At 43.3% G+C, this 23,618-nt stretch overlaps 1 protein-coding gene across 2 annotated transcripts; it reads right to left on the reverse strand.

The window, feature by feature from the left end:
- Nucleotides 1-4,658: 4,658 nt before the first annotated feature.
- Nucleotides 4,659-14,053, reverse strand: NME5 (NME/NM23 family member 5). Of its 2 annotated transcripts, none has more exons than XM_035108030.3 (6): nucleotides 13,896-14,053; nucleotides 13,109-13,270; nucleotides 10,517-10,722; nucleotides 9,156-9,256; nucleotides 5,699-5,817; nucleotides 4,659-5,158 (listed from the first exon to the last, which is right to left on the reverse strand). In XM_035108030.3, the coding sequence occupies exons 2-6, from the start codon at nucleotides 13,235-13,237 to the stop codon at nucleotides 5,078-5,080; spliced, it is 636 nt and encodes a 211-aa protein (XP_034963921.1). In that variant the 5' UTR covers nucleotides 13,238-13,270; nucleotides 13,896-14,053; the 3' UTR covers nucleotides 4,659-5,077. The 2 variants fall into 2 exon arrangements, with proteins under 2 accessions (XP_034963921.1, XP_088518085.1); XM_088661959.1 differs by lacking the exon at nucleotides 13,896-14,053 and adding an exon at nucleotides 13,585-13,772.
- Between the last annotated feature and the right edge of the window lie 9,565 nt (nucleotides 14,054-23,618).

A 23,618-nucleotide genomic window follows, 5' to 3' on the forward strand; every position in this document is an offset into this window, starting at 1 on the left:
TGTTAGCATTATTTGGAATACATTATGCAGACTTTATTTTCAACAGAGCTTGGTTGATACCCACGTGCAGAAACAGGCTTCTCAGGATGGGCAATACGTTTCATTCAAATTAATTTCTTTCTAAACAGCAGCAGCAGCAGCAGCAACCACCACCACCACCACCATAAATTACATGAAAACTATCAGCCTGATTCTAAATGTATGAGCCTGAAGAGCTATCATTTTATATGTGCATAGTGCCATAGGAAATTACATGAGAAGTTGCTTCCTCAGCCCTTTGAACCCCTTTCAGATTTGAGATGATGACACTATTCAAGGCAAGCAGTAAGGTGCCTGTTCAGTATTTGCAACACAAAGCCATGCATGGTCAAAACTCTGTTGGCCATTTTCACATATTTACATAGAAAACCCTAGAGGAAAATATGCCATGGGATACCCTAGTTTGGCATAACTCATTAGGAAATGAATTAGCTTGCAATAACCTAAGCAATTAGCAGGATTACCAGACACAAATTAAAAAATAATATGCCATGGCCTTGCTCCTGTGTTTTTCACAACAACCTGACACACTGATATTTATCAGATTGCTTTGTCCACGGTTCCCTTTCCTCCGCAGGAGAGCAATGGCAGGCTATGGCTTTTGGTCCCTGTTGTCTTATGAGTCTGGCAAATGGCCATCAGCATCTATTGCGCCAGAAGACAAGAGTGATGTGCAGCAGGAACAATACAACTCTTACCTGGGAACAACCCTTGCATGGGAACAACTTTCAGCCTGCTCCCCACCCACGCTGGGTGCCACGTCCCCACAGGCTTCATGCCACGCCATCAGGACACACACAATGCCCCTGCAGGTGGTGTGCCATACCCCCAGGATGCGCGCCACCCCACCCCTGCCTGTTCTCCACCCCCCCCCCCCGTGCCGGAGCATGAAGCTCTGCCACTGTGGCAAGGCCTGGCTACTTGACCTGGTTATGCAACTGTCCATTGGCACTGAGCTTGGAAAGGGCAGTTATAGGCAAGTGTTAGAATCCGAATATAGTTATTATTCTATTTTGTACAGAATATAAAATGCTGTGCTTTTTAATTTGCTATCTAAACATGTAATATAGTTTATATTTACAAGACACTTAAACCAACAAAAGGACAGAAAATTGGCTGAGGAACGAAAAGAGCAAATATATTATATGAAGAGCAAAAATATTATCTGATCTAATAACAAACAAACAAGTGAGAACCAGAGCTTGATGGCAAATTGATTAGCCAAAATCTTATGCAAATTTTTGAATTCTAGCCAAGCCCCTAGTCTTGATTTATTCCGATTCAGAATAAGGAACATCCATTATTTGGGGATTCTGAAATTCTGGAACATGGCACTTTTAAAATAAAACACTCCCACACAAAACATAGGATATCAAGGCACCTTAGAGAAAATGAAGTGGTTTTTAACAGAATAAGTCTGACCCTCAACATTCTTGCATACGCAAGCCTATAAATTTGAAATAATTATCTGCCAAAATGTTCCTTCTTGTAAGATTGTATATAAAAGAATAACCCTGGTATATGCAGGCCTTACTCATTTACATTTCAGTAGAAACTGTATCAGGATTTTGGGGTACTATAGTCGGCCTTCTGTCCACATAAGCACATAAACTGGCTCCAATCCTATCCATACTTGCCTGAAGGTATGCCCCAATGAACACAGCGTAGCTTATTTCTGTATAAGTGTGCACTGTACTACATTAGTAAAATGCCAGCAGAAAACGTTCTACAGTTGAGCTTAGTTTTATTCATGGCCATAGTGAAAGAGACACTGCAAAACTAGCTTTCAGGCAGGTGCTGTGAAGAGCAGAAATAGGCCTTCCACATTTTAGCAGCTCGGTTTGTGGCTACGCCTTTTCACAGTTCGTTTGCTAAATTAGGTATTATAAAAATAGCTGGTGTGATTGAGAGGATGTGTTAATCTCCGTGGCTTTACCATTTCCCTGTAATGAGTGTTTTATGTTGGGTACATGGTAAAATGTTTTATGGTGCAGGCAGGAGATTTATCCACATACATATGCTAAAGGCTCCTTGGAATGTTCTCACATAGAGAGCAAAGAGCCCCCAGCACAGAAACAAGATGCATTCAAAATATTGCTGTCATTTGTACTCCCAACACAAATGCCACCCAGCACGAAGAAACTATTAGTACAATCCATTGCCAGAAAGTTCTTCCTAATGTTTAGCTGGAATCTTGTTTCTTTTAACTTGAATCCACCAGTAGTTTTCCTACCATTTTCTAATAGTCAACAACGGAATTCATTATACAGCAGATGCATCCTATTTCTATTCAGATCGATGGTGTTTTTGATGCTGACCTCAATGGGATGTGATTGACACTTTGCAGGAATTTCACTTTTCTTTCATTGCTTCTATGCTTACTCAAAACTCAAATGGTTTGGGTAATATCTTTGATTTGATGAGTTTATTTATAACTGATGTTACTCAAGCCAAACATTTATGTGACACAAGGCATACTCTGAACTACATATGAAATTCTACATATTTACCAAGAGTTCCACTGAATACATTGGGGTTTTACGCCATCCTTAGCAGTGCAATCTACTATGAAGCAAGACACACTGAATGTAATGGGATTACTTCCAGGTAAGTGAAGACCAGATTACATCCTATTTTTTTTGTGTCCAATGCAGTAACCCTTCGTGAAATTACTACACCTGGAGATCTTTTTTACACTGCCATTCTGCAAGGGGGAAATTCATGCCATAAAACTGGAGACATTTTCAACCCTTTAATGTTCTCATGATGAGAGGTATCATTCCCCCATTTGTCTGCAAGCTGTTCTTCCCGCCCACTTGCCATTAACTGCTGCCACAATGCTGAGAAGAGCAACAAGGGACTTCCCTCTGAGTTGATGGTAGTGTCACTCTATCATGAGCTAGCAGGGGGTGGTACCACAGCAATTTGGTCAGCAGCCATTCTCTAGGACGCAATACTTATCAATCACGTCTCTGATGTGTTTGGGACTCCAGGGGGCTGGATACTTTTCTGGTCAAGAGGCAGTAACAGGGAGATTAGAACACTGGAGGAAGCCACTCTACATATGCACATATACAGGCATGATTTGTAGTACTATGATCCTGTTCCAAGGGAAGAGGATTTCTCTTGCCGTTAACAGAACAGCAGTTTCTGGGTTTCTCCTTTTCTCTGTACCCTTGCAGCTTATATCCAGAACAAACTTAGCTGGTCTCTAAGGTGCTGCTGGACAATTTTTTTTAAAAAAAAATTACTTTAGCAGCATTATGTGAGGGCCAGCATGTTCTATGTATTTGAACTGACATTTGCAAATAAACAACATCAAAGTGCAAAAATGATTCAGAATGGTACCCAAAACATTATCATGCTGTAGACACAAGGCCAGGTGTTTATGTGGGTACACATTTCACACCTGAAATGTTCATGGCCTAAGACTAGTAGGCAGACATTTCAGCCCTCTTTGTAGCCAAAAGAATCTCCACCTAGAGCTTATACCCCACTTCTCAAAGTCTGCCACCCATCAGTAGAATAAAGTGGTTTAAATTAATTGCTCTGAAACACCAAGTTCAACAAAACCGAAGTCTTCTGAGTTTGGCTCTAGAGAGCATCAACTCTCCAAACCTTAGTTTGAAAAGCAGGAAAGTTGGTGTCCTTAATCTGGTCCTTTCATGTCAGCTACTTTACTCAATTAATTTATTACAATGCAATGGACAATCTAAAATTCTAATCCTTAAGGGGGGGGGTCAGGATTAGCCAATTTAGGATCCTAATCTCTAAAGGGTGGCCAAGATTAACGACTACTGTATGGGAACTCAGGAGAAAAGTGCTATTAAATAAGTCTATGGATTTAGTCCCATTCCCCCCCCCCGAGATATAGTTATTATATCAATAACTATAGACTAGGAATTTAATTTCCTGAGTTTGGCTTCTTTACACAGGTTGATAATAAAATGTATAGTGTTTTGAGCTCCTTGGGGAACAGGACATAGATAAAAGAATGAATGGGTGATTTAATAAACACAATCAAATTAACAGCCACAGCCCCCAGGTCAATATTGAGATGACCCCTTAGGCTTTCTGAGTTGTATAGAAGCCTTAATCAGGTGTAGCTTTTCCCATCATGATGCGATAGTGATTAGAAGTCACACCTCGAGGAATGTTCTCTTGTTGCATCACTTAAAGGAACTGGATTCCAATGAAGGTCATGACTTGGTGCTCGTATTATCCTAGGCTGAGATGGAAGTTTCATGTAAACGGTGAGTTGTTTCCTTTGTGCATTATAATTATGTACTTTTATTATGTTATTTGAGTTTCATACCTACAGACATGGCTGATCCAGCAGACATCTCTACGAATGGGAGATGGGAGACCATTTTTACAGATTCCTGATTCATTCATATTCTCTCTCTCTCTCTCTCTCTCAGCTCTAAATAGGCAAGGGGCCCTCCTTATATCTATGGCTATTCATAAACATGTTGTTGTTTGGTCGTTTAGTCGTGTCCGACTCTTCATAATCTCCTGGATCAAATCAAGGGCCCATCTAGGACAGTCTACTGTCTTCCACAGTGGCCAACCATATGCCTTGAGGAAAGCAACAAATTGAGCAGGGGGTGGGCAGTAGCTCAGCTCTGTTATTTATTTGAATAAACATATTTGACTTTGAATAAACACTGGGACTCAAGATGTTATTGCACAAATTGTCGGTCAAGTGTAACATCTCTAAAGAGCTGTACAAATTGAAACAACTGGTTAACAGCAGTATAAATGAAAAGAGGTCATCTCTCAGCAAATTGCAAACCCAAAAGCAATTGTGGATAATTTACTTTCACCCAACTCTTACATTATTTGACATCCATTGTTTGCTACAAATGGGTCTTTATTCAAGTTCCAAATATAGATTTATTTATATACTATTTTCAAACTGTTTATTCCATGTAAATATTAATAAGAAATGCAAAAGACAGTAGTCGGCAAAATCTAAATTATTATGTTTTTGACAGTCTCTCATGAGTTTCAACATTTGGCAATTGACTTTTCCTCCTTAAGGTTCCTCTATAATCACATTATGTCGCAATTTAGGTGTGTTGGGATTATGTTCAATTAGCCAATCAGCCAGCCATGTCTACAGAGGGAAAAAATGAAGAAACAGGTTATCTTCAATTTCATTTCCATATGAAAAGATTTGTTGATTGGAAGAATTCAAATCCTGCATCTCTGCATATCGAATCTCACTCAGAATGAACCCAGTTTACCCAACTTCCCTAAATAATTCCTCAACTGATTTTTAAAAGGGGAACTCTTCTTAAAACCAATACACTTTGCTTCCAATGATTCTCACCTTTGTTTTGTTTTTAAATGAACCTGTTTGTGAGGAGTTGAGGAAGGAGGCAGGCAGTCTAGACTGTTCCTTACATGCAAATAATAATTGATCATGGGTATTCTGGCTTGATGGATTCCAAACTAAATATGCAGATAGAGAAGTACTGCTCTTATCTGCTGTCAATTTTTCTTTTGCATTCCCATTCTTGATAGCAAGGGCTGACTCCTCATAGGCAGCGGAGGTGGAATTAGGTCCCCCCACACCAACCCGAGGCCATCAGTTGTGTTCTCACGTTAGCAATAGGACACTAGGCTTGATAGTGGCAGTCATTGTGATACATACAAAAGGATCTGCTGGTTTCCTCTTGCACAGTTCCGTAAGTCCTTTCAGCAGGGTAGGGGTGACATAAAGGCTCAGGTAATCCTTAGCAGCTTGCCCGACTGGGATTGGTTCAATAATCACTAGAAAAAGGAATTACATATTTTACTGAAAACTTATTGAATGAGATTCAGCTAAAGAGCCCTGCTAGTGGAAACCCGTGGCAAGCACTTCTGCTCGCACATGAAGACTTCTTCTTTCCTTCCCTGCTCCCCAAAGTGGCTCTGGGACAGCACAAGGGGGCAGATCACTCCACCAGGCAAGGAGAAATGCTTGTGCTGACAGAGCAATCGGCTTAGCACAATGTTGAATTCCTCCCACAGATATAAAACTATATAATCTATTATCTTCAAATGTTGAACCTATTTTATGCTTGTTCTCTATAGTTATTAGCAACTAAGCTATTTTATTTCTAACAAAACAATGCAGAGAACAGATACAGTTTGTTGCTCCCAAGGTCATTCAGCACGAAACTTCATTGAATTCATTGTCTCATCACATAATGAAGTTGTTCTACACAGAAACAAATAGTAACAGCTGACCTTGGGGTAGTGGTGGGAAAAGCTATCCTAAGCCACATCTAATTCATTAGATAATAAATAAAAGCATTTCCAGATGATCAGTTTCTAACATGATAAATGTGTAGTTAGTACTCACTGGTTATATGAGATCCTGGTATTTTCTTTCAAATGGTTCAGATTATGTCCCCCTGCCCACCAGACCCTGTTCAAATAACAAGATTGGAAGTACCTAATGCTCATAGAGTGTAATGTCTGAGTTAAAGAGCCCATCCTAAAAGCCCTGCTGGATCAGACCAAAGTCTAGCATCCTGTTCTCACAACGGCCAGCCAGATGTCCATGGGAGCTCACAGCAGGACCTGAGTGTGAGAGTATTCTCTCTCTTCTCTTCTCTTCTCTTCTCTTCTCTTCTCTTCTCTTCTCTTCTCTTCTCTTCTCTTCTCTTCTCTTCTCTTCTCTTCTCTTCTGTGACCCCCAGAAACTGGTACTAAGAGGCATACTGCTTTCAGCAGTGGAGGACAATAGCCATCATAGTTAGTAGACATTGATCGCTTTATCCTCCGTGAATTTGTCTAATCTTTTGAGAGCTGTCCAAGTTGGTGGCCACTGCTTCATCTTGTGGGAGCGAATTCCATAGTTTAACTATGCACTGTGTGAAGGACTTTATTTAATCTGTCAAGAATCTTCCAACATTCAGTTTCGTTGGAGGACCCCAAATTCTAGTATTATGAGGGGGACAAACTTCTCTCCGTCTACTTTCTCCACAGACATATACGGTAATCCCATGCACCTCTATCATGTTCCACCCTATTTCTAAACTAAAAATCCCCAAATGTTGTAAGCTTTCCAGCCTCTTGAATTGTCTGCCCCTTTCTGAAGCTTTTCCAGTTCTGTGGTATCCTTTTTGAGGCAACTAGAAGTGTACAGATGTGATCACACCACAGATTTGTATAATGGCGTTATCACACCGGCAATTTTATTTTAAATCCCTTTTCCAATGATTCCTATCGGGAATCCAGCTCTTTCAGTTGCTGCACATTGGGTCAACATCTTAATTCAGCTATCCATTATGACTCCCAAGGTCTCACTCCTGGTCAGTCACCGCCAGTTCAGACCCCATGAGCTAAATGTGGTATTAATTTTTTTCACCTGCATGCACCACTTGTTTACATTGAATTGCATTTGCCATTTACCACACATTCGCTCAGTTTGCAGAGTTCCTCTCAGAGCTCTTCTTGATGGCTTTCTGTTTTAACCATGCCAAACAATTTGGTATCATCAGCAAACTTGGCACCTTGCTGCTCACCTCTAACTCTAGTTCATTTATGAATATAATAAAATAATAATATAAAAAAAATTATTTATACCCTGCCCTCCCCAGTGAGAGCCAGGCTCAGGGCGGCTGACATCAATAAAGTTACAATAAAACATAAAAGAAAGAAAAACAATTGATTAAAATGCAGATTAAAATACAATTTAGATTTAAAAATTGTTTTAAAATGCAGCCTCATTTTAATAACACAGTTCCCAATACCAATCCTTGAGGGCTCCATTTTCTACTGTTTATCTTATCTCCAGTGCTATTTATTATCTACATGAAGCCGTTGGGAGTGGTCATTGGGAGTTTGGGGGCAAGGTGTCATCAGTATGATGATGACACTTAGCTCTATTTCTCCATAATATCCTAATCAGAAGAGGCCTTGCAGTCCCTGGGCCATTGCCTGATAAAGTCGTGAAATGGATGAGGAAAAATAAGCTGAGCTTGAATTCTGGCAAGACAGAGGAACTATGGCTGAGCAGTTCCACATTACCCTACCATTTCAAGAACCTCAGTATAGTTTTCCTGTTGAATGCGAAAATAACTGAAAATCTGGTTGTTAACATTCATCTAAACAAAAACTGCAAAGCTTCAGGTAGCATGAACACAGCACATGGATAAACCCAAGATTTGTTTATCTTATTAAAAGACCTTAAGGCTAAAGGAGCCATAGGGGCTGATTCTTCAGCAAACTATTGATACAGGACAAAGCTGATTGGGGTTATCTACTTTGGAACGTGTATCAAAGGGAAGGATTAACATATAATCTATCCAATTTATAAGAGAAAACGTATTCTATCTCCAGGGGAGTGGCTAGCGCCAGCCACATAAAAAACTTCTACTGTTCTATGGGACATCTTTTAAAATTGCTTGAATAATATTGTCTGACATACACAAACTGAACCAACTTTGAGAAGTTCAGAAATTACATAAATGCTCCAATCTGAAGCTGTAAAGCAGACAAAGACAATATAGTGCCCCCTGATGTTGTTGGACTTCAACTCTCATCAACCTCAGCCAGCAGGGCAAAAGGTCAAGAATGATGGGAGGTGTAGTTCAGCAATATGTTGACTACTTCTTCCACAAAAGGTGAAATAAAATCCTTTGCTTGCTTACAGAAAAACCAGGCAGACACACATACACAGCAAGGCACATCATTTTGCAGTATGGCTTTGCAAAGGGATGGGGAACTTGTGGCTCTGTGGGACTCAGGGTCCCAACACTCCTGACTGGTGGGCTAGGCCTGGGCAATGTATTGCTACATCGCCCGGGACCAGGATGAGGGGCAGAATGCGATGGCGGCTTCACTTGCCAGTATATTGTGAGTGAAACCACTGCTGCTCCCGAGTCCATCCGCCCCCAGCGCACTGAGGGAAAAACAAGCTGTAGCGGTGGCTGTTTCACCAGCAATATATCGCTGAGTGGAACCGCCATTCCACTCTGCCCTCATACCAGTGCAGAGGGAGAAACAAGCTGTGCTAAAAGGTAGACTATATTTGAATGAGGCAGGTGTGGAGGTAGGGAGAGAAGAACAGTTGGTTTTCCTCTAAGTAATGCTAATTCTAGATGGCAATAATTATGTACCTTCAGGAAACATGAACCGGATCTCTCTTTCAGCTGAGGAAAAGCTGGTACTGCCATGAAGTCCATTCCTTAGATCATCTGTCCCATAAATTGCTCTTAAGCTACAGACCATAGAGACATATTAATATGTTCAGTCACTGGTACAATAACAAACTTCTAATTAACATGTTTAATTGGTTTTTTAAAATATACAAAATAACTTGGTCTATTAAATTGAAAAGATGTGCATATATAAGTCACATATTTATATAAATAAAGGTTGTCTCTCCTACTTCACTCCATATAACTCTGTTCCTTTCTCCAAGAGCAATCAACCTATAGATGTATCCTAAACTGAAGAAGTATAGGAGGCACAGACTGGTTGGGCTGACTGTATCTAGGCCTTACATGCCTGGACTTGAATCTGCTAAATATGTTTGATCTGGAAGTCAGGAGGCAGCTAGGATATGGTAGAACCAAGGTTCTTGATGGAGGGGAGCCATGCCTGTAGAAAACCTCCTCCCTCTGCCAGTAGAAAACCATATGCCTGGTGCAGACATCCCAAAGTGCCTGGCAGAATCCCCCTGAAAGGGTATGTAAGCAGCGGGAGAGGTGTGCTTGGTCACATCAAAGCCCCACTCAAAGCCAAAACTAGGTGGATCCTTTGCCAATGAAAGGGCTGGCAGAAGTGGAAACAATGGGCAGGCCTGATTTGGGAATAACCAACCCCACCCTTGCTGACAATAGCATGGGAGTGCTCTTGGATGCAGCAGAGCACCGTGGCCAATCAAAGGCACATAAACCCTGGATATATAAACCCTTCATGTGTCAAATGCATAGCTACAAATACAAATGGTGGTGTGTGGGGGGGGTGGCCGCAGGGAGTGTGGTGACCGTGCTCTTGGAATCCTGCTGTGGCTATGTGATTTGTTTATGGTGTCACCCTGAAGCATGTGAGATGTGTATGTGTTGCTGATTGAGGCAGTTGTGTTGGATGAGGCGGGCATGCTTGCTGGGTGGTGTGTTTAGATCGGCTGCTAGGGATGCCATGGACACATCTTTGTGGCATCTACTGAGCTTTGGGGCTTTCCCCTGGCTATGGCCCCAGCAGCTAACAGGGTTAGGAGGTAGTTTGCGCTGGCAGTTTGTCAGTGGTCACACTGCATGATGGAGTCCCATGATTTGGTTTGCTCTGCCTGTAAACCTTAAAAAAATGAATTTGTGATAAGCTGGCCTTGCGAATTATTTCCAATTGCACTGTCACAACCCTATACCCATTTTCTAAAAGAACGGTTATAACACTGAAAATATTATGTCCATTAACTTCAGCTGGACTATTTGGGGGTAGGTGGTTTGTAAGTTCTGTGAATGGAGTACTTTACCTGTCAGGAAAATTTTCCCTCGCTACTATGGTATTTGAGGGCCCAAGCAGGTCCTTCCAATATGAGATACCATTATGCCGAGCAAGAACCATTGCAACTAAAGGTCCAGAACTCATATAAGATGTTAAGTTAGGAAAGAACATTTTTCCATACTGTTCAACATAGAAGTTGCTACACTGCTCTGGGCTTAGTTGGAGCTTTCGTTTCTGTAAAAAGAGAGAGAGAGGGAAAGAGAAATAGCTCCTTAAAACCATTGTTCCAAGATGATAAAGCACTACAGTTAGGATTAACATATCTTATTACGGTACTTAAGTATTGGGTTTATGGGGTAGTACCTCTCATGGGGGACACGTCATGTCTGGGGTAGTTTGTTCACCTTTGGTCCCCACCCTGCCCTCAGCTCTCACCTGTGGCTCCTAGAAACTGTCAGCATGCGACCGCGGCCACATCTTGGAAAATGGCTTCGACTGGCTGGCTAAACCATGTGAGAGTAACTGATGGGTCAAAAAACCCTTGGTGAGTTAGGGACTTCTCCTGCATATGAAGACAGGCTCTGGCAGATTGATCGGGTGGGATCAACAGTAAAGAAGGCAGATTCTGCACATGCTGTAGAGGGAAGTGAGGGGCAGGTGGGGCTTGTCAACCTGGTAAGGTAGCCCATCTAGGAAAAGGAAAGCTCCGATTCTAAACCTCTTGCTGCCTTTCGCTATATCTTTGGGAGAAATCCAGAGTAGAGACCCTAAGATGGTGAGATGGAGCCTTGTATGTCTTCTTCCGGCAATTCCTGCAGCCAAGCTGGTGCCAAACATATTGCTCTGCTTTCCTTTGGACTACATTACCAAGGCCGAGAGGGGGTCTTGTCTGGGCAGCCCAGGACCTCCATACATGATCCGCAGGCTGGCACCCCAGGGAGGTCACTTGGGTGCTGCTAACACAGCAGTTTGATTTCAACCCTGAAGGCACACTCCATTTGTCTCTCAAGACAGACGAATGGCAACAAGCATTGGTCTTTATTTTCCAGCAATCTCTTTTCCAGAGCCAGGCCTACAAAGGAGGAGACCACCTCAGGCAATGTGAGGGGAAGCAGAGGCCTCCTGGCTGTTCATCCTAAGCTCCCTCACTCCAAACCATTCCCCTCTGACAAGAGTTGTGTATGCTATGCAACCTGCTGCATGCCCCCACTAAAAACTAGCCTAACAATTGTGAAAGTAAGATTCAGCTGCCAGTCCAGTCAGTACATGGAATGGGGAGCAGATGCTTTCTTGTCCTTACACTAGGCAGCAAAAGGCTCTGCTTTCCCACTACTTCCACAGTACAGCCTGATATGGTACCTTCCCTAGGATGGAAGGGAGGAAAGAAAAATGCAGACAAGACAAGACTGTGCTTGAGATCTTGATCAATGGATGCCACCTGGAGTTCAATGGAGGAATTACCAATGATCCAGTATTGGGCTTTTACAAATCAAACACTGCATATTAATTCAACTCAACTCTCTTGGCTCATGGTAAGTTTTCTTTTCTTTGTAATAAAGCATATTATTGTTCAAATTTTGTGCTAGTATAACAAGTGAAATATATTATACTGAGAAGAAATATTTTGGGAAGAACAATGATTAACCACTTGTTTGCAAAACTGAAACTTTATGTTTTTTTTCTTAAAATGAGACTATAGCTGTGCAATAGCGACATCAAGTGGCCAGTTTCAAACAGTTTGTTATTGCAATACTGTACTTTCCCAATGCTAAATAGGCATGGTTATGGAAGCAGCATTAAGTTTTAGCAGTCTTAGCCAACAGCAAACATCTGCCAACACATTTGAACAACAAAAATATTTGTTATGATGGTGTGTGAATGATGGGGTATAATGAGTCTGAACTGGTGTTCACCTATTTTGAGTTTATTTTTAGTACTGTTAGACAGAAGCATGTTAATTTGACATGGAGGTTGCTTCTAGACAGGTGCTTATTGTGGGATAGGTGCTGCTGGTGCATGCAAGTTTTTTGCTGCATCTACACAATGTCTGTGGTATCAAAGTCCTAGCCCCACATCTTGTACACACACACCTATTTAATTTGGTTTCATCATTTCTACAGAAAATCCATGTTAAAAAAAGAACTGATGCCTATGACCTGTTTGTGATATCTGAATATTTTGTTTAAGTCACTGCCTTGAAGAAACCATAAAACTCTGGAGGTAGCGGAGAAAACCAGGTAGTGGCTAGTCAGCTGGCAGGGCTGCCTACCACTCACTGCTGTGCAGGAAGGATCCTGGCTTCTGATATTTTCATTGCGATTGTATTACAGTAATGCATTTTCACTGATGTTACTTATAAGTCACCTGCAAAAGTTATATCCCGGAAGGCAAGATATAAATACATAATATGAATAAACAAACAAAAGTGTATTCTATACAGTGTTTTACCTGAACACAAAAATATGTGTTTATTATAGAGATTATAGAGACTGCTTGGTATGACTAGCAGGTCAAAAGCATAATTTTAAATCAGGGCAAGGACCTTGTAGTTATATGATTTGCTAATTATAAATACACTTCGGTTTGCACTTGACTACGTAAAATATTCTTTTCAGGTTACCTGAACAATGGTGAATCCTGATCTGAGAATGATATCTTCTATTTCTTCTTCTTTGTTGATGATATCTGGTTTAATGATTGCCAGGGTTCTTTCAACATAAATCTGAGGATCGGGCATTAATGCCTGCATCTTGGTAGTTAAAATCCAAGTCCTCTTCTCTCACTGAAATGATAACATGTTACAGCCACTACATTTTAATCTCGTCAGGAGGGTGAATTAATATTCATCTGGCCACTTCAGGGTAATTACAGCACTCTCAAGATTACACTCTCCTCCGCCAACCTGTCTGAACAAACATGTGTGCATTTACTTGGAAGTAAGCCCTGCTCAATCCCAGCGAAGTAGGTCTGGGGCTGCTGCCCCTCTCTTAATGGTTTTGTGAGCAGCTGCTTAAAGCCAGAGATCACTCGGCTACCCTCGCCGAGTTACAGAGCTGCAAAAGGGGTCAGCTGCAGTTAACTTGCAATCTTACTCGCCTCTGTGCATAACAAGCCGCCCATTGTGGATCAAGACCCAATCCGATGCATGTTCACTTGGGAATAAATCCCGCTATATTGGGCGCAGAGCGGGGCTACTTCTCGGTTACGATGCGGAAGATTTATCCTCTCTCTCTCTCTCTCTCTCTCTCTCTCTCTCTCTCTCCTCCTTTGTCCCCTCTTCCCCTAGTGGTCGTCTCGCCCATCGTTGCTTCTGCAAGCTGCCTGGACCCGTCCATTGTGAGAACGAGGTAGCAACCCTTTGGTCACCCTACCCCGAGGGCCAAAATGAGCAAGCTGGATGATCTCACCCCGTTATGAGGTCCCAGAGTCCCCCCTCCTCCTCCACGCAGACGTCACTCTGACCCGCGAGGAGTCCCCTCTACAAGCTGACTGATTAGCCCAAGGAACCCCAGGCACGGTTGCCGGGCAACAGAAGGAACTGAAGCTAAAAGCCGGCACCTACGGCGGCCGACAAGGCCAGTTTCCGTCGTTCTCATTTGACAGAGGCAAATATGGTTGGAGCGACTGGCGGCCAGGCGGCCGTAACGGATGGAAGATCTGGGCGAATGGGATCAGTATCTGCTTAGTCCGGCCGCGTTTGTAAGAACTCGATCGTTTAGCTTGGGGCCCCCGACACTTTGAAACTCCCTGCCTGTTGATATCAGGCAGGGTTTTTCCGCTGAGTTCTTTTCCGAAGGAAAAAAAAAAGTTTGCACAGATGTTTAGATAATTTGTATGGGTTTCAATTTGCTTTAGCCCATTCTATTGCTTTCTGCATGTTTTAAATTACGGTTGTAGTGATATTTTTTTGTAAACCACTTTCAGGTCCCCCCCCCCTACAATCAATCAGTATATAATTTTTGTGAAATAATACCGGTAATGAAATAGGTAATTGCAACATCGGTATGCACAAGGCCCTTGCTGTTCACTCCAGTTAGGGCAGCTGGGAGACATCCCTGCCTGCAGACCCTGGAGAGCTACTGCCTTTCAATGTAGACAATACAGTACTGAGCTAGATGGACCCAATGGTCAGATGCAGTATAAGGCAGTTCCTCAGGATCCTAACAGCTGCAGCAACAATAGCAGGGCAGTCTGGAGCAGGTCACGCACCCTGGTGCTGAGGGGCAGAGATCGCTCCGGCGCCCCTGCCCTCGCAGGGTGCAGCATGGTTTAAAGCTAAAGCACCGCGCCACCGGGGGTCTACCTAGAGCCGGCCCTGAACAATAGTCCTTGTACATCGCACTTTATAAACAATGAGAACATAGATCAGGCTTCCTCAACCTTGGCCCTCCAGATGTTTTTGGCCGACAACTCCCATGATCCCTAGCTAGCAGGACCAGTGGTCATGAATGATGGGAATTGTAGTCTCAAAACATCTGGAGGGCCAAGGTTGAGGAAGCCTGGCATAGATCCTTATCTTATCCCTAGTGTGTATGCAGCCTAAGCTTTGTTTTCTTTCTGTCTGTTTAAAGTTTTTTTTTACCCTGTTCTTCAGCTGAAAAAGGCTGCCAGAACAACATATTAATTATATATCACTTTTTATCACCCAGTGACCCCAAAGCAGTTTGCATTTTAAAAAAATATTCAATACATTTATATGGGGCTTAATTATGTTATTTGCATTTCTAAGTGGTGCATGAAAAAAAATAATAATCGATGGAAAACAGGACAATAAAGCAATTAAAATATCATCATCAAATACTACCGGGTCTGGTGACTTCTGTTTCAGTGCATCTGAAGAAGTGTGCATGCACATGAAAGCTCATACCAATGACAAACTTAGTTGGTCTCTATGGTGCTACTGGAACGAATTTTTTTATTTTGTTCATAATATTGGTAATAATATTACTAATAAGAGTCCCTGCTCTCAGGCTTGCAGTCTGACAGCAAAAAGAAAAGGGAGGAGACAATAGGAGCAGGGAAGCAAGTTTAGGCACTTTTTTTGTTACAGAAGTATGGTGGCCATGTGTCCTTCAAATGGAGGGCAGTCCTCTATTTGAAGGTGTCTTGTTTTTTTGAGGTGGTGTTTGGTCCAAGCCTAGGGTAATGAGCCATAAAAAGGGAAATTAACAGTTCAACAGTTAGCACTTGGACAGCAGAATGAGCTGTCAGATCACCTGCCACACAGCTCTAATCATAGCCTTCCTCACAATGGTGAGATGTACTGTATTTATAGTTAAATTAATCATTTCTAAATTTGCATCTATTACTATAAATTAGTACTGTACAGTATATGCAATTTTTATGCAAATATATGTTCCTCTTTTGTACTTTTTGGTTATTCTTTCCTCTTTTTTGGTATTGCATATAAGTGACCACTCTATACAACACCACAGCTCAGTTGTATAGCATCTCCCTTGCATGCAGGGAGGTCCCCAATTCAGTCTCCAGCATCTCCAGGTGGGGCTAGAAAAAGCCCCTGCGCCAGACCCTGGAGAGATGCTGTCAGTCAGAGTAGACAAGTCAGCGAGATGGACAATTGCTTTTGTAGAGTTATTGTAGTGACCAGCTGGAATGTAAAGAGCTCAAGGAAAGGGGGAGCCTAAAGTTGTTGGCCTTTCAGTAGAGCAAATGAAGATGTTCTGCATTCCCATCTCTCTCTTACAGCTGTGTATAAGTTATCCTGTTGTGGATACCAGGATAGTTCTAGCTGAATTATGTTTTGTCTGATTATTATGTTTTATCCATGCTCAGGCCTGAGTCCAGAAAGAAGCATGCCCAAACTAGAGGTCAAAGAGAACAACAATTACCAGACCTTTAGAAGGCATCTCAAGGCAGCCCTGTTTAGGGAAGCTTTTAATGTTTGATGGATTTCTGTATTTTAATGTTTGATGGATTTCTGTATTTTAGAATTTCTGTTTTGTTGGAAGCCGCCCAGAGTGGCTGGGGGAACCCGGCCAGATGGCCGGGGTATAAATAATAATAATAATAATAATAATAATAATATATTATTATTATTATTATTATTATTATTATTATTATATAACCTGTGACTTCAGGTGGAGTGTTACTCCCATCCAGCACATGCTGGATTCCTTGTTCTGCTTTCCAGCTGACCATAGCACTTCTGTCTTATCTGGATTAAGTTGCAGTTTGTTCACCTTCATCCAGGCATCCCCAAACTGCGGCCCTCCATATGTTTGGGCCTACAACTCCCATGATCCCTACCTAACAGGACCAGTGGTCGGGGAAGATGGGAATTGTAGTCCAAAACATCTGGAGGTTTGGGGATGCCTGATCTATTCCATTACTGATGTCCGACACCAGTTTAGAACCAAGACAGCTTCCTTGGATTTAGGAGCTGGGTGTCATTAGCACTTTTATGTGAATGTTAAATAGTATGGGGACAGAACAGAACCTTGAGGGACCCTGCAAGCCAATAAGCAAGGTGTTGAACATGTCTGTGGGAAGCCACAAGCAGGATCTGAGCACAGTAAATTACTCCTAAATTACTCTGCAGTTTCTAGCAACTTGTATTCAGAATTCTACTACAGTACTCTCTCTCTAACGGTGGAGGTAGAGCATAGTTATTGTGGCTGGTAGCCACTGATAGCCTTATCCTCCATGAATTTGTCTAAATCTCTTTTAAAACCAGATAAGGTGATGGTCACTACTGCCTCTTATGGGAGACAATTACTGGTACTTAGTTTAACTATGGTGCTGGAGGAGACTCTTGAGAGTCCCATGGACTGCAAGAAGATCAAACCTATCCATTCTTAAGGAAATCAGCCCTGAGTGCTCCCTGGAAGGACAGATCGTGAAGCTGAGGCTCCAATACTTTGGCCACCTCATGAGAAGAGAAGAATCCTTGGAAAAGACCCTGATGTTGGGAAAGATTGAGGGCACTAGGAGAAGGGGACGTCAGAGGACAAGATGGTTGGACAGTGTTCTCGAAGCTACGAACATGAGTTTGACCAAACTGCGGGAGGCAGTGCAAGACAGGAGTGCCTGCCGTGCTATGGTCCATGGGGTCACGAAGAGTCGGACACGACTAAACGACTAAACAACAACAACAACAGTTTAACTAAGTGCCGTGTGTTTATTGTCTACAACATTGTGGTATTACTGGATAGTTGTTTTTTACTTTGAGAGCCATTTCGAGAGTGCTGAGGCTAGAAAGATTGATTTTATTTTTTTAATAGCAAACCAAAGGCTGCACACTTAGGCACACTAACTTCAGAACTGAGTTCAATAGAGCTTACTCCCAGGTAAGTGGCATAGGACTGCATATTGAGCATGTCATTTGTCTGTTACAGCCCAAAACTGTACATACCGTACTTACTTGAAAGTAACCTATATAAAGGTCAAGGGAAGCTACTCCCTAGTAACTGTGCATGAGGGATTGTAGCCTTCAGAATTTTTTGCTTTTGCAATTTTAATCAGAAGTAAACCCCAAGTTCAATATACAACTGAACTTGCTTGCAATTAAATGTGCATAGGATTGCAGCCTTGCTTACCAGCAATTGAAAATTATCTAAATGTACATCTCATTACACGTGGGCATATCCTCTAACATTTGGCATACAATGATATTTATACAATTTCTCCTTGCAGCCAGAAGAAACAGGAAGTGGTTGGGACATCTATGTTCTGTACTGATCTGTCAGATGCCTTAATTTATACTAATCTAATAAGCGGTTAACTGCATACCATGTATTCCATTGTGTCATATACTATTCCAAATTATGTTTACTCAGCAGTAAGTGATACTGATTTCAGTGGAACTTATTTCCCAGTAAGTTATTTATTGTCCAGTCAGCCACAGATTTTCTCCATAAAAACAAGTATTGACATATTGCATACTACTGGCAAAGTATTTGTCACAATCTGAAACTCAATTTTAATTTTGGCCATATAAGTCACAGGGAGACATTGATTTTTGGAGAGAATGTAAAGCCATTGCAGTCAGGTGAAAACATTTTGTCCCTTTCCCCAAAACTGGTATCACTAAAGAACCAGTCGCCTCTTCCCTAGCCAGCTAACCTCAGTTATAATTTGACAGGTTTTTATAAAAAAGGGATTGAAGCTAACAGGCGGTTTAACTGAATGTGCTTGCCTTGCACTAACATTCTAAGTACCTGTGTGCTTACACATATTTCAGAATAGTCTTACAGGAATATTTCTTCGAAGTGCTATTCTTTGCATACCTACATTCTTAATGTCCATTGTTCTTTGCTTCCTTACCAGTTCTACAACAAATATAGATTTGCTCACAGCAAGACACCTACCTGTGAAAAAGTGGGAGACAGGAATGTCTTGGCTGCAGATGCTGTTTGCAGCAGAGACACCCTGCCCCCCAGGCTAAATCAATAGAACATGGAGTCCTGTGTAGTTTCTGGCTTTGTGGAGACAATGTGTTATGAGAAAGATGTTAGGCTGACTGAAGGAAATAAGAGCAGAAAAGGAGGACGGGGCAGGGCACGCTATGAGGTGTGAGAAAAATAAGCAGGGATAAGAATGGCTTTTCTGAGGCAGAATAATAATAATAATTTGTTTATTTATTTACAAAGCGGAGCCCAAGTGCTCTTCAGAAAGTTTTATATGGGGTATAAGCATGTTATGTGTGAAAGCATTTTATATATGTAACATTTGACCTAGTCAGTCAAAAGAACTCTTCACATTGCTCAATGAGATAGAACGCTCACTTAAGCTTCACAAGATGATCATTTTCTTCCATGAGAACATGTGTGACACCGTCCAACATGATGGCTCATCCTCAGATGCCTTGCCTATAAAGAGCAGTGTGAAACAGGGCTGGGTTCTCACCTCAACTCTTTTTGGCATATTCTTCTCCCTGGTGCTCTCATATGCCTTCAGCAGTTTGACTGAAGACGGTGTGTACTTTCAATCAAGGAGCAATGGGGGTCTGCTTAACCTGACATGTCTCCGTGCCAAGATGAAAGTGTGGCAGGTCCTCATCCAAGAGATGTTGTTTGCAGATGACACAGCCTTGACAGCACACTCTAAGGAAGCTGTACAGAGACTCACCAACCATTTTGCCGAAACTTGCATGAAGCCGAAGCCTGATGAAGACCAACATCCTGGGTCAAGATATATAGTTGCAGGCTACCTCAGTCTCAGCCAAGTGGTACGCAAGATTCCATAGATCCCGGCACTTAGCCAGGGTTTGTGTTTCCTTTAGAAAATTAAGGCAAAACAGAGGCTATAGTGTATTATGAATTACGGTTTATTTACACATATTTACAACCTGAATCTTTCAATGGAGGGGTGCAGAACATTACACCTCAAGAGTGTCTTTTGTTGCTTCCTCAACTTCAGTAAGCTTGAGTCACAGCAGAAATCAGCCATGCTCCCTGGCAGGGGCATACCTAGGGACTGGCTAGGTTAGTGCAAAAATCACACCATTCCACCCTGGTTTGGAGTGGCTAGGAGTCTGCTTGCCCAACCATGCACTCCCTGGGCCGTTCCTCCACTGCTCTGGGCAGTCAACATCTCCTTGCCAAGGGCGCAAGGGGACAGGGCAAGGGGTGCCAATACAGTTCCTTGCCAAGCACCTTTGTTCCTGGTCTCCTGGTGCAGCCTATTGCCACCTGTTACTCTGGCAACTTCAGTTTCAAAAACCTGCTGCAAAAGGCACTTCTTCCTGTGATGACATCACACCCTCTGCAACTGGTTCACAAATTCAGTTATCTTCCCTTGAAGGGCTAGTGACTGGACATCAGCACCATTGCTTCTTCAATGGCCCACCCATGGCTAGCCACCACCAACCTGGCCTCATGAGGACGTTAACTGGCTAAATTCAAGAATTTATCACTTTGCTCACCTTTTACTGAATCTAGGGATTTGGGAGGTCTTGCCACCCCCCCATCCCCCAACATAGAGAAACATCATTTGATAATAGAGTGACATAGCTGGTAATGTTGGCAAAGAGGAAAGTCCTAGAATAAAGATATGCTTTATTCTGCTCCTTAGAGAGGCAGCTGTGCTGAGATTGGATTCCCCGATTCTTTGGATGTATTAATGGTTGTGTTAACCTAAGGGTGCATGCCTTTAGAGCAGGGTCCCCAAACTAAGGCCTGGGGGCCAGATGCGGCCCAGTCGCCTTCTAAATCCGGCTCGCGGACGGTCCGGGAATCAGCATGTTTTTACATGAGTACAATGTGTCCTGTTATTTGAAATGCATCTCTGGGTTATTTGTGGGGCCTGCCTGGTGTTTTTACATGAGAAGAATGTGTCCTTTTATTTAAAATGCATCTCTGGGTTATTTGTGGGGCATAGGAATTCGTTCACCCCCCCCCCCAAATATAGTCCGGACAGAATGTCTGAGGGACAGTGGACCGCCCCCCTGCTGAAAAAGTTTGCTGACCCCTGCTTTAGAGGTATTCTGCCCTCTTAGTGGCACAGAATGTAGTGTACAAGGTATACATACTGTATGTCAGGGGTGTCAAACTCAAATTCATCAGGGGCCGCATCAGCAGTTTGGTCACCCTCAAAGGGCCGGTTGTATCTGTAGGACTATGTGTCCACTCTTTATTATCATAAATTATTGTCACTGCATTCAATTATTACTGTTTTTTGTAATAATGTAAGTAATAACTAGCTCTGAAAGCAGAAACATAGTCAGAATAATGGCACGTAGATATTCAAATGTACAATTATTGTACAATTTATTGAAAAATGATTTTTGGTAACTGCACTGGGTGGTGGAGGCTCGCTAGGGTTTCATGCAGGACCTTTGCAGAGCTACTAGTACCTGGAGATGCTGGGGTCCTTCTGCATGCAGGACAGATGTTCTGCCAGTGAGCCACCACCCTTCACCAAAGGGACTGGCTGAGGTTGACTCACTGGAGCTGCTCTCCTGGTTCCAGGGTTTAAGGGCCAGAAGTATAAAGCAGCATCCTATGTTTCTGAGGAGAGGGAGAGGGAGGGGAGGGAGGGAGGGAGGGAGGAAGAAAAGAGGGAGTGGGAGGGAGAGAGGAAGGAAGGAAACAGGGGAGAGAAAGAAGAGTAGGAAATAAGGAAGGGAATAAAGAAGGAAAGAAAAAGAAAGAGGGAGAGAAGACGGAAAGGGAGAAAGAAGGAAGGAAGTTGAGGGAAAGAAAGAATAAGAATGAGGGAGAGGAAGAAAGATGGGAAGGACAGAAGGAAGAAAGGAAGTAAGGAAGAAAGAAAGAAAAGAGGGAGCAGGAGGGAGAGAGGAAGGAAAGAGGTGAGAGAAAGAAGAGGAATAAAGAAGGAAAGAAAAAGAAAGAGGGAGAGAAGACAGAGATAAAGAAGGAAGGAAGGAGAGGGAAAGAAAGAATAAGAACGAGAGAGAGGAAGGAAGAAAGGGAAGGGGGGGTCGCCGCCTTGATTCAGCGCCAGAAAAGAGCACGAAGGGACCCAGGGGCAAAAAGCATTTCCCGTGCAGCGTGAGGCAGCGGGTGTCCGTTTTAGGAGAAGTGCGTAAAGCCTCAGAGTTGCACGTTTGTGAGGCTGAGCCGCTGCTGAGCTCACGTTCATGAGGCTGAGCCGCGGCAGGAGGAGGAGGAGGTGAGGCAAGAGGAGGAGGAGGCGGCAGCTTGCCGGGTCGGTGCCCGACAACGCCGTGCGGAGAGTCCCGAGCCTCTGGGACGCAGCAGTGCTCTGTAGCACTTTGAATCCTCCTCCTCCTTCACGGGGCGCTGCTGGCTGCTTTCTCTGTGCTTCAGCAGCAGCAGCAACAGCAGCAGCAGCAGCCATTTCCAGGCGCCGAGCCGTGGCAGGAGGAGGAGGATTCAAAGTGCTACAGAGCACTTCTGTGTTGCAGAGGCTCGGGACTCTCCATGCGGCGCTGCTGGGTGCTGACCCGGCAAGCTGCCTCTTCCTTCTCCTGCTGTGGCTCGGGGCGCTCCACGCAGCGCTGCTCCGGCCGCCTTTCTACCCCCCCCAGCCCCAGCTGTTTGTCGGCGCTTTGTCGGCGCGGCGCTTCAGCAGCAAGGTCCTGCTGCTGGGTCCTGCTGGCTAGGGCGCTCGGCGGGCCACATGACGAGGTCTGGCGGGCCGGATTTGGCCCCCGGGCCTTGTGTTTGACACCCGTGCTGTATGTAAAAAGGAATGGCCCTGCCAGCATGGAAAGGGAAAACAAGGCACTTCAGGACACCACTACCCCTATTTATTTGAAGTATTCCTTCACAGGATATAAACCAGAAAGGCCAAAGAAAGCAAGAAAGCTAGTCCAAGTTGCAGCTACCTTTGCTGCTTGGGCAGCCAAGTGGCTTGCAAGAATCACAGACAGTTGCTTCCACTCATTTGCCCCCCATTGTCTCTCCTTCTCAGGACAGGAGTCTCAATCCCCACAGCCACATAGGGGGAGGAAGCAGCAGTGGCTCATCCTAGAGCAGACCCTTGTAATAAACAATTTTTTTTGTTTATTACACCCTCCAAGTGTCTTTATTTTCCAGGGGCGTCCCTGATTCAGAGAAGCTGTCCCGGTTTCTGATTTGATCCCGGAATGTCCCACTTTTCCTTAGGATGTCCTTATTTTCATTGGAGAAATGTTGGAGGGTATGGCATTATCTGACCCCCCGAGCCGTTTGAAGGCAATCCTGTATAGGTGTTATAGGAATTTTTTTGGGGGGGGGCTTGAAGACCCAGAGAAGTAAGGGTTCTGACCCAGGAGGAGTCCAAGAACCTCAGCAAGAGGTACAAATTAGGAGCTCTTACTGACAGCGAAATGACAGAGACCACACCAGGACTTCCTAAAAAGCAAGGAGATTTATTGTAAGACAAAATAAAAAGCTGTTGCAACAGCGGTTCCCCCCTCACGTAGCAAGACGGAGCGAAGGGAAGGGTTTTTTATGTTTAATTTTTTATTATGTTGTTATATATGTTGGAAGCTGCCCAGAGTGGCTGGTGCAAACTCAGTAAGATGTGTGGGGTATAAATAGTAAAATTATCATTATGGAATGGGACGCCCCTATTTTCATCGGGAAAATGTTGGAGGGTTAAGTAGCAGTGACCTCATGCTTCTGGGCGCTGCAGTGGGCCTCACCCCAACCACCGCGCCATATCCAGAGAGTGAGCACAGCGGTCTGACAGCCAGCAGCTCC

Source organism: Zootoca vivipara, chromosome 2 (assembly GCF_965207765.1).
Source record: "Zootoca vivipara chromosome 2, rZooViv2.hap1.1, whole genome shotgun sequence".
Taxonomy (NCBI): Eukaryota; Metazoa; Chordata; class Lepidosauria; order Squamata; family Lacertidae; genus Zootoca; species Zootoca vivipara.